A 17,119-nucleotide genomic window follows, 5' to 3' on the forward strand; every position below is an offset into this window, starting at 1 on the left:
AAAAAAAAAAAAAAAAAGATTTAGTTTATGTGTATTCATCTTTTGCTTGTGTGTATGTTTGTGTACCAAATATGTACAGTGCCCATGGAGACCTGAAAAGAGCATTGGATCCCCTGGAACTGGAGATACAAATGGTTGTGAGTTGCCATGTAGGAACTGGGAATCGAAAATGGATCCTCTGGAGGAATGCTCTTAACCACTAAGCCATTCTCCAGCCCTAATATATTTTTTTCTGTGGAAAATTTCAAGCAAATAAAAAAATGAAACACTTAAAGCCCTGCTTTGATAAGGGTTCACATGTGTGATCCTGTATTCAGGAGACTGAAGTAGGCGTCTGAGTCTGAGGTTCTCATAATTATATGGTAGAACTCTTGTCCCCAAAACCTTAGGTAGAGGGCAAGAGAGATGGCCCAGCAGTTAAACACTTAGTGCTCTTGCAGATGACCCTGCTTGGGTTCCCAGCATTTATTCATAGGTCCTTTAATCTACCTTTAACTCCAGTTCCAAGGAATCGAATGCCCTCCTTGACCTCCACAGGCTCCGGCAAGTATGTGGTACATATAAAATAACTTTTAAAACCCCAAAGTAAATTTGAAAAAAAGAATACTTGTTTTTAGCACACTTTAAAGATAAGCAACAGTTCCTTAATATCAAATCATTGAAGAGGCTTTTAATGCTCTACACTCAAATTATTAACTTTTTAGTTTAAGTTGTTTATTTACTTTTACTTTTGTTGTTTGTGTGTTCTGTTGTTTAAGATGTCTGTTCCCTTTCAAATTTAGTATGTGTTTTTCCCCTAGCATGAAGACAGTTTTTTGTGTGTATATGTTCATTTGTATATAGGGGTGTGTGTGTGTCTGTGTGTGTGTGTGTGTGTGTATGGAGGCCAGAGGTCAACCTCAGGCATTGTTCCTCGGGTGCTGTCTACCTTATTTTTGAGACAGGGTCTCTCGTTGACTTGGAATTTCATAAGTAGGCTGGCTGGCTGGCCCACCAGCAAGTCTGTTGGGTGCAGAGATGCACTGGTGCCTAGCTTTTTGAAGATGGGGTTTCAGGGGTCCTCATGCATCCTTCCTTGTTTGTTTGGATACAGGGTCTCACTATGTGGCCTTGGCTGGCATGGAACTTACTGTGTAGACCAGACTGGTCTGGAATTTGTAGAGATCTGCTTGCCTCTGCCTCATTTTTAACTTTAAAAATGTTAAGCTTTTTGCTCTTGGTACCTTTTGTTCAATATGAGAAAATTGAATAGTTAGCTAAATTTTTTTGTCTTCAAATTTAAAAAATAATTTAGGCTTATAACTGGCTTTTGCTTCATTAGCATAAAAAACCATGCCTTGATTGAAAGCACCTGCCTGATGTCTGGCTGTCGTTTTTGTTTTATGTAGGTCTGATTACTAGAAGATGGCGAAGGCCAGCCACAGCAGCTATGTCCTTCAGCAGCTCAACAACCAGAGAGAGTGGGGTTTCCTCTGCGACTGCTGCATTGCTATCGACGACATTTACTTCCAGGCACACAAAGCGGTCTTGGCTGCCTGCAGCTCCTATTTTAGAATGTTCTTCATGAACCATCAGCACAGTACTGCACAGCTGAATCTCAGCAACATGAAAATAAGCGCTGAGTGTTTTGATCTCATTTTGCAGTTCATGTATTTAGGAAAGATTATGACTGCTCCTTCCAGTTTCGAGCAGTTCAAGGTGGCAATGAACTACCTACAGCTGTACAACGTTCCTGACTGCTTAGAAGACATACAGGACGCAGACTGTTCTAGTTCAAAGTGTTCGTCTTCTGCTTCAAGCAAACAGAACAGCAAGATGATCTTTGGGGTGAGGATGTATGAAGATACGGTGGCTAGGAATGGCACCGAAGCCAGCAGGTGGTGTGCAGAGCCCAGCTCAACGGTCAATACACCACATAACAGAGAGCCCGACGAAGAATCTTTACAGTTAGCCAGTTTTCCTGAGCCAATATTTGATGTGTGTAAAAAAAGCTCTGTGTCCAAGTTATCTACTCCAAAAGAACGTGTGTCACGACGCTTTGGGCGGAGTTTTACCTGTGATAGTTGTGGGTTTGGCTTCAGCTGTGAGAAGTTACTAGACGAGCATGTGCTGACCTGCACTAACAGACATTCATACCAAAGCACGGCGAGAGCTTACCACCGAATAGTAGATATTAGAGATGGCAAAGATAGTAACATCAAAGCGGAACTGGGTGAAAAGGAGTCTTCCAAAACATTTTCCGCACAGACAGACAAATACAGAGAAGACGCCAGCCAGGCGCCCGATGATTCAGCTTCGACCACTGCAGGCAGAAAAGGCACGGTGGAGTCTGGAATGGTGGCTGGTGAAGACAAAAGTAGAGCCACCGAGACGAAAAGAATTATTATCAAGATGGAGCCGGAAGATATCCCTACAGATGAGATGAAAGACTTCAACATCATTAAAGTTGCTGACAAAGACTGCAATGAATCCACGGACAATGATGACTTAGAAGATGAACCTGAAGAGCCGTTTTATCGATACTATGTTGAGGAAGATGTCGGCATTAAAAAGAGTGGAAGGAAAACCCTAAAGCCTCGGATGTCCGTAAGTGTGGATGAAAGAAGTGGTTTAGAAGGTATGAGACCCCCCACCAATAGCAGTCCAGGGCAAGAGGATGCTGACAATGCCTCTTGTGAGTTGTGTGGGCTCCCAATAACCGAGGAAGACCTGTCATCTCATTACTTAGCCAAACACATCGAAAACATCTGCGCATGTGGTAAATGTGGACAAATACTTGTCAAGGGCAGACAGCTTCAGGAACACGCTCAGAGATGTGGAGAACCTCAGGATCTGACGATGAACGGGCTGGGAAATGCCGACGAGAAGATGGACATGGACGAGAACCCTGACGAGCAGTCTGAGATAAGAGACATGTTTGAAATGCTAGACGATTTCAGGGACAACCATTACCAAATAAACAGTATCCAGAAGAAGCAGCTATTTAAACACTCTGCTTGTCCTTTTCGGTGTCCCAATTGTGGCCAGCGTTTCGAAACTGAAAACTTAGTGGTCGAGCATATGTCTAGCTGCCTAGACCAGGATATGTTTAAGAGTGCCATCATGGAAGAAAATGAAAGAGATCACAGACGAAAACATTTTTGTAATCTGTGTGGAAAAGGATTTTATCAGCGCTGTCATTTGAGAGAACACTATACTGTTCATACTAAGGAAAAGCAGTTTGTGTGTCAGACATGTGGAAAGCAGTTTTTAAGAGAGCGGCAGTTGCGTCTGCACAATGACATGCACAAAGGCATGGCCAGGTATGTCTGTTCCATTTGTGATCAAGGAAACTTCCGAAAACATGACCATGTACGGCATATGATTTCCCACTTATCTGCTGGCGAGACTATATGCCAGGTCTGCTTTCAGATATTCCCAAATAATGAGCAACTGGAGCAGCATATGGATGTTCATCTCTATACGTGTGGAATATGTGGAGCAAAGTTTAATTTGAGGAAGGATATGAGATCACATTATAATGCCAAGCATTTGAAAAGAACCTGAGGGGCTTCCTACTGTACGAATGTTTAGCTGATAGGCAGGACACCAAAGTGAAAAGGAGATGAGCTATTTAGACACTGATTTTACAAGAAGTGTTGGGGAAACTTTTCATGGCCCTTTTACTTTAGCATTTTTGTTTAGGACCTTAAGTATATTTTAGGCATTAAATGTTATCATTTTTGATGTTTCTAAGAGCATTCTTTGTTCGTAGTTTTCTTAACTACCATTAAAGTTACTTTTCAATGTAGACTGTAAGTGGCTATTATCCCTTCAATGACTATTAAACTAGTATTTTTTTTTAACCAATAAGGTAATGATTTCACTATTTCTATGTACTTTGATTTTAAGTTTATTCTATGAAATTTTAAACCCTAGATCATTGACCATTCCTACTTAAATTTTTAAAAGAATTTTTACATAATTATTTAAAAACTATCCTATTCATTTTTAGCTTCTTTTTTGGCTTTGCTTTTTGGGGTTTTTTGTTTTTGCCTTTTTGTCTTTTTGTCAGTTGTATAGTGGGGTGTCTACTGTTCATTCTCCCTTATCAATGAAATCCATATTCTTAAATTGACAAGCTTAGGCAAGTGAGGTGCACTGAATCTAACCTTTAAGGTGGACATGGGCTCAATCCTGGCCTAAGATTGATGGACCTAAGGAAATTCCTATAAATGAACATTTCCAATAATTGATAAAATATTATCATTTAATAATCACATTTAAAACTTATATTAAGTGTAAATCCCAATGACTTTTCCTCACTTGAGAAATTAGTGGGGATAAGCCATTTCATTTTGTGATACTGAATTTAACTATGATAGTTAATTAAAAAGACATCTTGTATTCATTAAAATATTTTAATTTAAAAATATTCTGATTTCTAAAGTGTGTTAGTTTATCAATTATTTTGTTTTTAAATAAGACTTTAATAGCTCTTTAGGAATATGACATTTAAGGAAAAATTATTTTTCATTTTTAAAATTACTTTGGAACTGAGATTTGAAAAAGCTGCCATGTATGTTGATAAATCTAATAAAATAAAGAAATCAACTATATATCTGGTTGTTCTATAAAAGTAGAGTGCACAAAGGTGTGTCGTGTTTTACACTAAGATTTGGAGGAAGTGTGTTGTGGCAAATTGCAGTTTATCACTATGCTTTATATATCATCTGTAAAAGATACAAGATTGAGGACTATTAACTAATCACAGCATATAACTGGAAGCAGTGTACTGTCAAGTGACGCAGTCATACTGTCGGTTGCTGACAGGGTCTATAACCATCAGTTACATGTGAGCTAAAACACTGGCGAAACAACCCACCAATAAACACATCTAGAGACTAAGTGCCTTTTAACGTGAGTTACTTGAAACACCCTTCTTAGATTAAAAGAGATTAAAAGTATGGCTCTGATTTGTGGATAGTAATTTGAAAGCATTGCTCTTCTTGCTCTCGATATTTTTAAGGCACGCAAATCATATTTTTACATGCTATTTGCATAAAAGCACAAGTTGCCAAGAGAACTGAGAGACGTGTTGGCTAGGACAGGGTTAGCTGAAAGTACTTGAGCACGGAGTGCGTACAAATCGGTGGCGTGTGTTGAAGTATTAGGACAGGAGGGTACGCAAGCCAAGCCGGTTGAAACCTGATCTTGGTAAGAGAGACACAAAAACATAAGGAGATCGTGGGAATTAGTTAATGGGAAAAGCTGAAAGGTCACTCATTTTAAAATCTCTTAGATCTAATAGTTTAACAAGTACTTAAAACTGACAAGAAAATATAAGATGTGTACCTGGATTACTGGGAAACACCTGACAAGTGTTCTCACAAAACCAGACATTAAAGAGCAGTGTAAAGGAAGGGAAGACAAAGTCAAGTTATACAGTGTCGGGGGGGGGGGGGCATCATTTGTAGGGTCACTTTTCCCTGTCAGAATTCCTGTTGCAAGGACTCTCCCACTTTTTAAATATCTCTTTGAGGAGGGGACCCCTCTTATGAGGGAGAGGGGTTTCAGTTAGTGTTTAGTGTATGCTAACAACTAATAAATTAGGAAGCAAATGTATCCTAACTTTACCCAGCTGTGACAGTTGGAAAAGCCATGTTTGGTGGTGTTTTCTATTTCATACTGTATAGTACGTATGTTTTTGGGGAATTAAGTTACGGGGTATCACAGGTTTCTCCAAGTAGAGTGTACAGTTCATTTTCTTTAACAAGACAGGGTTCAGGAAAAAGCTACTGAGCTTGGGCTGGAGAGATGACTCAGAGGTTCAGAGTACTGGCTGCTCTTCCAGACACCCCGAGTGAGTTCATTTCCCAGCAACCACATGGTGGCTTACTACCATCTATAATGAGATCTGATGCCTTCTGGCGGGCATGCAAGCATGCAGATAGAACACTGTATACATAATAATAATTAAAAAAAAGAAAACCAAAAGGTACTTAGCTTGTAAAATTAAGGGGGATGGAAAACATCCAGCACTTCCTCTGGCTTCGACCCCTCTCTCTTTCCTTGGGCTGTGAGGACAGTGACAAGGCCTTTAATAACACATTTAGGATCCGTATTTTTCAGACCTGGAAAGGAAAAGAGAGACCAGAGAAGAATAGCATCTTTTCCCTCTTTTAATGACACTTTTTATTTGAAGCCCCATTTCTGGAATTTCTTAAACAATAGTCTAATTAGATTTTTTTACCCCCTCTGGCCCTCCAGATCAAACCCAGAGCCCTGATGTACCAGGGCAGCCATTCTGCCCATGAGCTATGTGTGAAGTTTCCCTTTTGGAAACAGGAAAAAAAAATCTGGGAGAAATAATCCATTTCTACCAAGGTTGACATTACAATGTAGATCTATGATTTCTTAAAAACTGGGCCTCAGAACTTAATAAAGTAGAGCCAAGGCAACAAAAGACCAGGACTCAACTGGTTTTCATCCCTCCCCGTCCATGTTGCAGTTCACTGCCTAACCCAGGCTTGCCTCAGGTACACGTTGCTCCTCTGCCGTTAGGCTCCCAGGTTCAGGAGTTATAGATGTGAGCTGCAGCACTCAGCTTCTCGCGTTGTTTCAGGTTCTTCGTTTTCTGAGTCAGGGGCTTGCTCTGTACAGCAAGAGGCCGAATGGAAAGTTCCATCCTTCTAGTGCTCCTTGGGAGTGTTGGGATTGCTCCATCATACCACCATACCCAGCTAATTGCCCACATTTTTGAAGTGGAAGTTTTTCAGAGAAATAACTCACATGGGTATCGTGGAATATAGCAAATGTTTAATTAATATAAAGTAATGAACAATTTGACTCGAAGCAAAACATTTTAAAAGAATTAAGCTGCCGGGTGGTGGTGGCACGCCCCTTTACTCCCAGCACTCAGACAGAGGCAGGCCGATCTCTGAGTTTGTTGCCAGTCTGGTTTACAAAGTGAGTTCCAGGACAGCCTGGGCTACACAGAGAAACTCTGTCTTGAAAAACAAAAAGAAAAAAAAGGGGGGGGGATAATTAAACTGAGTGCCTGAAATCCCAGCATGCAAGAGGCTAGGCTAGTTTCAAGGCTACCGCTTGAGTTCAGAGCTGCACTGGTGTTCACATAGTAAGACCCTGTCTCAGAAAAATGAAAGATACTATTGCGGACAAGCACGACAATGGGGTTGAAAATCCATGTTTCAACTTGAAGCAAAAATATGAATGCGATGTAAAATTGAGTGAAAACTGATATATGGAGTTTGGAGGAGGAGGAGGAGGTGTAGGATTCAGATCTTGATTAGGCTAATCCAACTGTAGCTGAAATACCCCGTGGGATTGTGGTTATAAGCATGGCCAGGATGTGCCCCTAAGAGCCAGGTGGAGGTGGTTGGTGGTAACTTCTCACTGGTTAAGCGCTATTCCTTTATATCACTAATAAAGTTATGTATTTACTAGATCTCTGAAAAAAATCTTCTTAAAAGCCAATGTAATAGCTGTAATATTGAAGAGTAAAACTGCCCTTTTTAACAAAAAGAGATAACACCAATGCTAAAAGAAAAAGACCCAAATGTATATGCAGCTGAAAAGTTTAAAATTGACATTCCTAATCTAAACTGACTTTATCATTAAGAACTGGATATGATAGCACATACTTGAAAATCAGCATTTGGGAGGTTGAACCAGGAACACCAAGAGTTCGAGGCCAGTCTGGACTGCGTGATATCATGTCACAAGTTGTTTAAAAGAAAGAAAAGAGCTGCCCCACCCCATTGTCTGTTTCGATCATTTCCTCAGCTTTGTTCACCGTCCTCTTTTTTTCTGTATAAGTCCTTCCCAACGACAAAATGCCAGTTTTCTACCACTAACTAGGATTGCAGGGGAGCATATTCTCATAGAGTCCTGTCCTCAGTGCTCAGTCGCTCAGCTCAGGAAACTAGGTATGATAGGCATGGGCACTAAGAAACTAGCACAAGTTACGCCATCCTTCATAGGAAGAATTTGAAGCTGAACATTGCCCAAAGTCAGGCTCCCGATAATTGGAGCATCCATTTCTTCAGCATGCTATATTCAGATGTTTTGCACACATAATTTTAATTGATTCTCATTCCCTTTGTGGTAAGTATACTAATTTTCCAGATGGGGGGGAGGGGGCTAATGTCCCAAAACTATCTTTCCTAAGGCACACAAACTGTATATTCGACCTGGAATTTGAACTTAATCTTTGGCGTAGGCTACGCTCTTGTTCTTAATCGTGAAGACTCATGTTCCGTCTACAAAGAAGTGCCTTTTCAGCATAGCACACACGATAAAGATTGTGTGAGGCTGTGCTCCTTGGTCATCTCATCTGTGATGCCTGGTAAGGTGGCTGGTTAGTGGGTACTTAGGAACAATCTGAGGTGAGGTGACAACGAAAGCAGAAAGCAAATGAATGTGTCATTGGAATGTTGTAGACTTGAAATGCTGAGGAATGTTTTGGTTTGCTTCATTTAAATTTAAAACATTTCGTGGAATAGTTAGTTATCTGAGGGCCCAATAATCAGTAGAAAGTTAGCTTGAATTCACATTGCAGGTCTCTGGTGGGCTTCCCTTCCTCCCCCTGTGCCTGCTCTGTGTGTCTTAGTTTCCACCAGCTTGTTTCCTTGTATTGGTCATGGAACTGGTGAGTTGAAGAAGTCAGACTCCTTGAACAAATCTTCCCAAGGAAAAAAAAACAAGATAACAATAACCAGTTTCTTTTTTGCTCTAATAGATGTGGGTAAGAAACTCACTATTTCCCTCCCCCACTGGGATAGTGTGGTTGCTTTATCAAAGGACTGCTTAAAAACAAAAGGCAGTTATTCTAACGATGTGTAACTCCATTTATGAGAATCTCTGTAGATGTCTGGGAAGCTCCTCAAAGGTGGTCTTACAAGAGAAATGAGCGATGACCCCAGGAGGTCGCAGCTTGACAACCGCCCCAGTCCAGCAGCACTCAAGACAACAATGCTTTCAGGAGAGCAGTAGGATCCTGACCTTCGCAGCTGTTATTCAATGTCTATACAACAGTCTGTGCTAAAGCTGCCACTTTAATAATTTAGCTACCATACGTCAATGAGATGGAGAATGTTCCATGACTGGTCATTCAAATGGCCCACTCCGCACCACTCCCTGTCAGTCTCTAGGACACATTATGGATATAGTCTCAAAAACAGATGTAATTTAGCTTTTTAGGAAAAGGCCAAAAGAGAAGGATTTTAATATTTATGTCTGTCAGTGACAGTTGGTAAATAGAAACTAACCAGATGACAGAAACAACTTGTAAACCCATGCTAACTTTGAACCAATTGATTACTAACATATGCCCATACAGATATACATAATTGAAGTTAGCATTGAGTTTAAATCTTGAGCTTCCTTATGGCAAGAAAACCAAATCATTGAGGCAGATTAGTAGTGAGAGATTTTCTTTGTATCAAAGTCCACAGATCAATGGAGGACAGAAGGTCATTAACACTGAAAGATGATGAAAATTACAATTCAATACTTGGTTTTATTCTAATGTGTCAATGTGCTAATCACTGAGCTAAGTACAAAAATCACAGGAAAGGCTAGTACCTGAGGAAGCAGTGACAAAAGACACTGCAGAGCCAAGAATATTAATAATTTCATGCAAGAAAATTTCCATTGAAAAAAGCTGGTTATGGTAGCATGTACCTTTAAACCCAGCACTTGGGAGGCAGAGACAGGCAGACCCCTGAGTTCAAGGACGTCCTGGTCTACTGAACAAGTTCCAGGACAGCCAGGGCTGCACAAATAAACCCTGTCTCAAAAAACTAAACAAAAAAGAAAATTGCATAGTAGTCTGTAATGACCTATTTCAGAAAGGACTGGAGTTAAACATACAACCTTTAAGCTGTACTTAACATTGCTGTTATTCCGCTTAAACCAATATTATACCCATGTATTCGCTCTGTCGAGTGAATAGGCAGAGCTAGGGCTTTGTTCTGCTCTGAAGATGGGGCCTCAGGGAGCCCAGCCTGTTCTTGAACAGCGTGATCCTCCTGCCTCCACCTCCCAGTTTCATATCACAAGCACGGACCAACATGCACAGCTACCTTGCTGTTTCTGATGGGACAGATCTAAGCACCCAGATTATGAAGATCACCTTTTCCTTCAGATGCTTCAGATATGTTCCCTAATGTGAGAAAAATATCTTAAGGGACTAATTTTTTTTAAATATTTATTTATTATGTATACAATAGTCTGTCTGTGTGTATGCCTGCAGGCCAGAAGAGGGCACCAGACCCCATTACAGATGGTTGTGAGCCACCATGTGGTTGCTGGGAATTGAACTCAGGACCTTTGGAAGAGCAGGCAATGCTCTTAACCACTGAGCCATCTCTCCAGCCCCCAAGGGACTAATTTAAAAAAAAAAAAAAAAAGGTATTAGTATTAGGGCAAAACATTCCTACAAAAAATACCATCTTGCCCAATATTGGGGGCAACAGGTTAGGAGAGTTACAAACCCAGGACTATTCCCGGCCACGTTTCTACTTGGTTTGCATTTGCAAAATCTACACCTAATATTTGTGCAAAGTCGTGCTGGAGTGATGGCGAGGACTTAAAACCACGAACTGTCGAATTCATCACATCATTCAGTCAGATATTCGTCATTAGCAAACACTGCAACACTATCTCATTTGAAGGGCAACCCCTCTTGCCCTGCTCCCCTCATCTGACACTCATTTCGTCGTTACACACACGCACACAGCCATGCTTACGTAGACCATACAGAAACAAAGCTAAAAGGTGCCCTGCATTTGAAGACTACACTAGTGATAATAGTTTTTAAGTAAGTTCAAGCTCTAAGGGCTATTCTCCTGTTCCTACTCTGTTCCCTCCGCAGCGTGCCAGGGCCAAAGAGAAAATATTCTGACCTTAGCATGATGTTGTCTTGTAGAGCGGTTGCCTTGTGATGTTTTTTTTCTTGAGTTTTGTCTTTTTCTGTGTGGCAGTGGTGACGTAGGGCCTTCTAAGCCTCTGGAGAAGTGGCAGATGTGACTGTGGAGAGGACATGGGGAAGAATCATTCTTCAGCAGATAAGCTTTAAGTGCAGACCCAGGAAAGCAGAGCTGACGTGGCGCCATCTTTTCTGTCTTCCTGACAAACGCCATCAGCCCCCAAGTTCCAGTTACAAAGATCCAAGGAAACTCAGTAAAGATCACTTTGGGATCACGTCGTAACAAAGCTGATTCGCAGTGACTCTCCTAGTACTTACGGGAAATCTGCTAAAGAAACGTGACTGTAAAAGTCATGACATCAGTACTGAAGCCATGGTTCCCTTCTAGAATAAAGGGCTTGCTAGGCCTCTGTAAATGCACTATACAGGGAAATAATTACATATTCCCATAAACACATTCTAAACTCATAACGATCAGAATTATAGCTTATATATTATGAAATGTAGTTAAGCAATTTAAAAGGATATTAAAAATATCTGTAGAGTGTAAGTAAAAAGAAATGGGCACAGAAAAGAAAATCCAGGACCAGTTCTTTAACAAGATGATGCGGCATTATGGAAATGTAATGCTAGTCTTCTTCCTCGCTGTGTGCCAGTCACACGCCTGCTTGTGAATATCAGTCAGGCTTCCTTCTAAAAGTCTCCTGAACAGAGGAGCACTATTCCGTAGTGGGAGATTTCCACAAACCATACACTGTTTTCTTCTTCAGAACTTAGCAATACGGTCCCATAACCTAGAATAAATTTTTGTTAATCTCAGAACTTATGTATAGTGTTTGCTCAGCCTCAAATTTCAAAAGAAAAGTAAGTACTAAATGAAATGATAATACGTCATGAAAAGCCTTTCCTCGGGTGAGATTTAGTGAGAGCTGAGTCTGGCTATGACTACAAATGCTTTGCTACACATACACTCCTTAACCACACGAATCTTATGGCCATATTATTTCCTTGTTGTGAATATACTTCTTTTTACCAACTATGTGACTAATTCCTTATTGCTTCTTTGTGTGTGTACGTGTGATTTAAAATGTTCTGATGCTTACTTTGTTTTTATGCAAAATTCTTCAGTATGTTAATAAAGTTACACAAAGGAATCTGTCCTAAGGAATGAAAGCTGTGGGCGGCGCACACTTTAATCCCAGCACTTAGGAGGCAGAGGCAGGCAGATCTCTGTAAGTTCATGGCCATCCTAGTGTATGTAATGATCTCCATTATATAGCTAGCCAGGGCTATATAATGAGACCTCATCTAAAAAAATTTTATTAAAAAAATGTAACTTAGAGGTAGTAATAACTTAAATCTCATTCTGGAAACTGGCTGAAAAATTAGAAAGAGTCCACCCTAAAGGATAATGGGGATGGAGGAGAACTTGGCCAGAGTTCAGATTTGGAGCAGGCATGGTGATGTATGCCTGCAATCCTAGCGCTTGGGTGGGGAAGGAGGAGGATCAAGAAAAGTTCAGTACCAGTCTTGGCTAGAGTGAATTCAAAGCCAGCCTGGGCCACATGAGACCCTGTCTCAAACAAACAGACAAAAATATTCCAAATATATGACTGTTGCAAGACAAAAAGTCTAGACCAGTGTTAGAGATGAAACACCACCAGGGTTGATCTCTCTGGGGTGCATAAGCACACAGACCACAAGCATCTTAAAATACATAGAAAATAGAGGGAAAAAATACCAGTAACTAAAGGAACCTGATCAAAATAGAAAAGATTCAAACAATTTTTGACTGTTTATTGCACTAGATTTACTAAAGAAAATAGCTTGACTTTGACTGTACTAAATGCAAGTGTAACGAAATATAATAACTGTAAGTGGCATAAGTGCATATTATAATGTAATTTCTGTACATTATTTTAAGTGGAATTTTTGGATTACGTACAGTATTTTTGTTACGTTTTGAAATCCATTGCTTTTACCTAATAAAATTTCCTCCTCTACATTCAGAAGTGAAGCTGTCTGTACAGTACTTTCATTTGTATTGCATTGCTTTACAACCTGATTCTTTCAGAATACCTAGTTGGCTAAGTCATCAACTCCTCGCATCCTCTAGGGTCACAATAATGTCACCCAAAGTGGTCATGGGTGGCCCGAAAATTTTACTGCTGAATCCTGTTTCTTGTTTATTTGCTTTTATACAGATGGATGACTGGAACATACAAGGCAAACATGAAAACAAATGAATTGGGTTTATTTCTGACACAAAATAGTTACTTTTAAAAAATCTGATAAGAGAATTAACTTTATCAGAGTCTTCTTCACTCAAAAGCAAACATGATTTACTATTCAAAAAAAAAGACTTATATAGTAAAATTCACTTTTCTTATTTTCAGGTAGGGAATTTTTTGTGTGTTGACGATAATAGAATGTTTGGTCTGCCTGTCTCCTTGACAGGCCAGCCTCATTTGCCAAGGTGTATCAAACTGTTCCCCAAGGAACATGATTCTGGTTAGCACTCAAGGCAGACAGCTTGCAGCTTCCGGCCATCTCTTGGAAAACATCTCTTCCAGGGCCAGGTATTTAGCTGGCCATGGGTAACATGGCAGTCTCCTTGAGCATCCTACTGTATAACTTCAGTTTAGTTGAACTTGAGACTAAGCTTTGTTTTGCTGCTTTTTTTTTTTTTTTGGTTTTTTTTTTTTGTTTGTTTTTTTTCGAGACAGGGTTTCTCTGTGGTTTTAGAGCCTGTCCTGGAACTAGCTCTTGTAGACCAGGCTGGTCTCGAACTCACAGAGATCCGCCTGCCTCTGCCTCCCAAGTGCTGGGATTAAAGGCGTGCACCACCACCGCCCAGCTTGTTTTGCTGCTTTTTGAGACAGGATCTCTCTCTGTAGCCCACACTGCCTGTAACTGGTGATGATCTTTCTGCCTTCAGAGTTCTGGAATTACAGGCTTAAATCACCATACCAAATAAGACAGATTTTTTAAAAAAATATTTATTTATTATGTATACAATATTCTGTCTGTGTGTATGCCTGCAGACCAGAAGAGGGCACCAGACCTCGTTACAGATGGTTGTGAGCCACCATGTGGTTGCTGGGAATTGAACTCAGGACCTTTGGAAGAGCAGGCAATGCTCTTAACCTCTGAGCCATCTCTCCAGTCCAAGACAGATTTTTTTTCTTAAAGGTTTATTTATTTATTATATATAGTGTTCTTCCTGCATGTATGCCCTCAAGCCAGAAGAGGGCACCAGATCTTATTACAGATGGTTGTGAGCCACCATGTGGTTGCTGGGAATTGAACTCAGGACCTTTGGAAGAACAGCTAGTGCTCATAAGTACTGAGCCATCCCTCCAGCCCCACAAGACAGATTTTTAAGACTCAAAGAAAACAAGTGGTAATTTTCCCTGTCATAGGGACAGGGAATTGGAGAATTCCTTTAAGACCAGGCACTTCAGGGCTGATGAGGAGCTCACCAGGTGAAGGCACTTGCCACCAACCCTGGAGACCTGAGTTTGACCCCCCAGAACCATGTGAACACCAACTCTCTCAAGTTGTCCTCTGACCTCCATACCACAAGGACATGCCTGTGTCCTCACACGAAGTAAGTATGTCGAGGAAAACAAAACCAGGGCACCGGAGACAAGGAGGATCAAGGCTAGCCAGTGTCATGTAGCAAGACCTTGTTATAAAATGCATGGTGTGCACGCTTCTAATCCCAGGGCAAGAAAGCAGAAGGAGGTGGCTGTCTGTGAGTTCAAGGCCAGCCTGGTCTACAAAGGGAATTTCAGGACAGTCAGGGCTGTTACACGGAGAAACCCTGGAAACCCTGTCTTAAACCAAAAAAAAAAAAAAAAAAAAAAAAAAAAATTATAAAATGACATTGTTTATTAAATACAATCATTAGATAATTAGTTGAACTCCAGTCTGCTCATACATGCCCAAGCTAGAAGCTGTAACTCATTCTATTTTCTCTTGGGGCCTCCTCAGAGCCATCCCAGCCCTAATGAAAGCTGTGCCTGGGTGGGAACTCAGGACACTTTAGCCTTGTGCTCCACCACCAGCTATGCTCTAACACATCATCTTGTGTCTCATGTTCATTCGAGATCTCTGGTGCAGAGATTTTCCAATGTCAGTCTGTTTCAGCTCTTAGTCTCTATGATGCCCTTCAATACAGGCATGTGAGAGGATTTTCTTCTTACCCGGGAGGAAGATGAAGTTGTTTGCAGATGGAAATACTGTTCTTTGGGTAGCTTGTAATAAACAATGGGTGGGCTGGGAATATGGCCCAGAGATAAAGTGCATTATAGGTTTTGTATACATGAAACCCAACACCAAATCAAAAACCAAAACCCTCCAGGCTATGAGTTCCTACTGTGTTCCAGACACTCTTCTGAGGACACGGCTTTCGCTGGAGAGTGCTTACGGTATGTTAAAGCTCTGGATTATTTGACCAATCTATGAAGATTTAGTCTTTGGATTAAAAAAATACGTTTGAAACAGTTTAGTATGTATGATTTAGTAAAGGATTTTACCTGTTAGAGCTCAGTACTGATTTGTGAGTCAGTAATATGACTGGGGAACTTGGTTTCAGTTGAATGTTAATTGCTGTTTTAAAAATCCTTTGGAAGGGCTGTGGAGGTAGCGCGGTTGACAGAGCTCTTGCTAGCCTGCACGAAGCCCTGAGTTTGATCCTTACATGAATAAAATGGGCATGTTGGTTCATGCTTATGATGGTAGCACTTGGGAGGGTAAGGCAAGAACATCAGAAAGTTGAGGTCATCTTTGACCACATAGTGAGTTTGAGGTAAGTCTAGGCTACATTAAGACCCTGTCGGGAAAAAAAAAATTGTGAAATATAATAAAACAGTTACTGATAACCCTGCCATCTAAATTCTGGTATCATTTTCATATACATATAATAATTCTACTAACAGAATAAGATACAGGAGCTGGTGAGGTAGCTCATTGTTTAAGAACAGCTGCTGCATGCATTGTCCAGAGTACCAGAGTTCAGGTCCCAGCATAAACATAACAGGATGGCTGCACCCCACACACCTGGACCTCCAGCTCTGCATGGGTGTCAGAGAGGGATGATGTCTGGGGCTTGCTGGCTTCCAAACAACTGGAAGCCTCGGGTTCAGCAAGAGAGCCTGTCTCAAAGGAATAGGATGAGAGTGATAAAGACAGTTTGCACTGTCTCCTGACTTGTGCAAGTGAGCGGGTATGCATTCGGGCGCATGAGTGTTGGCACACACGCACAGAGATAAAAAATTAAAAAGCATACAGGAATCAAATTCTTTTTTACTTAATTATATCAAGGACAATTTCATGTGTCCTTAAAAATTTTGTAACAGGGCTGGGCGGTGGTGACGCATGCCTTTAATCCCAGCACTTGAGAGGCAGAGGCAGGTGGATTCTGTGAGTTCGAAGCCAGCCTGGTCTACAAGAGCTAGTTTCAGGACAGGCTCCAAAGCTACAAAGAAACCCTGTCTTGAAAATGTAAAAAATGCCATACAGAGACACACACACACATAAAAACATCTTAAAAGGGGTCGGGGGAGTGGGGATGAGATGGCTCAGAGGTTAAGAGCACTGGCTGTTCTTCCAGAGGTTTTGAGTTCAATTCCCAACAACCACATGGTAGCTCACAACCATCTGTAATAAGATCTGGTATCCTCTTCTGATATGCAAGCAAAAACACTGTATACATAATCAATAAATCTTTAAAAGTAAAAGAAGGGATGTAATGTTAAATGCATATGTTTTCAAATGGTAATGCTGGTCTAGCATACTCTTAAGAATCTTGTGACTAGCTGAGCATGATGGCATATGCCTTTAAACCAGCACTCTGGAGGCCGAGGCAGGCGGATCTCTGTGAGACCTAGGCCAGCTTGGTCTACATAATGAGTTCTGGGACAGCCAGGGCTGTGAGAAAAGATACTGCCTCAAAAAAACAAAGAAACCCTGTCTTGAAAAAAAAAAAAAAGAAAGAAAAATGTGTTACATCCAGGTCTACAAGAGCTAGCAGGACAAGCTCCAAAGATACAGAGAAACCCTGTCTTGAAAAACCAATATATATATATATGCAACATTTACACAAAGGAGTGCTACACAGCAGGAAAAACATAACGACATCTTAAATTTTGCAGGAAAATAGATGGATCTAGAACACATTATTTT

At 40.8% G+C, this 17,119-nt stretch overlaps 1 protein-coding gene across 4 annotated transcripts in view; it reads left to right on the top strand.

Moving 5' to 3' along the window:
• The window catches only part of Zbtb1 (zinc finger and BTB domain containing 1), a 23,993-nt gene extending 11,051 nt beyond the window's left edge, over nt 1-12,942 (top strand). For 3 of the 4 annotated variants that reach the window (XM_026779527.1, XM_026779533.1, XM_005343228.3), the window contains one exon: nt 1,389-5,413. In XM_026779527.1, coding sequence (XP_026635328.1) covers nt 1,405-3,546 — 2,142 coding nt within the window. In that variant the 5' untranslated portion in view covers nt 1,389-1,404 and the 3' untranslated portion in view covers nt 3,547-5,413. Of the gene's footprint in view, nt 1-1,388; nt 5,414-10,985 lie in introns of those variants that run through there. The other variant, XM_013346482.2, reaches the window with a different exon arrangement.
• Nucleotides 12,943-17,119: the final 4,177 nt, after the last annotated feature.

The sequence above is a fragment of the Microtus ochrogaster genome, chromosome 1 (genome assembly GCF_000317375.1).
Source record: "Microtus ochrogaster isolate Prairie Vole_2 chromosome 1, MicOch1.0, whole genome shotgun sequence".
In the NCBI taxonomy this organism is placed as follows: domain Eukaryota; kingdom Metazoa; phylum Chordata; class Mammalia; order Rodentia; family Cricetidae; genus Microtus; species Microtus ochrogaster.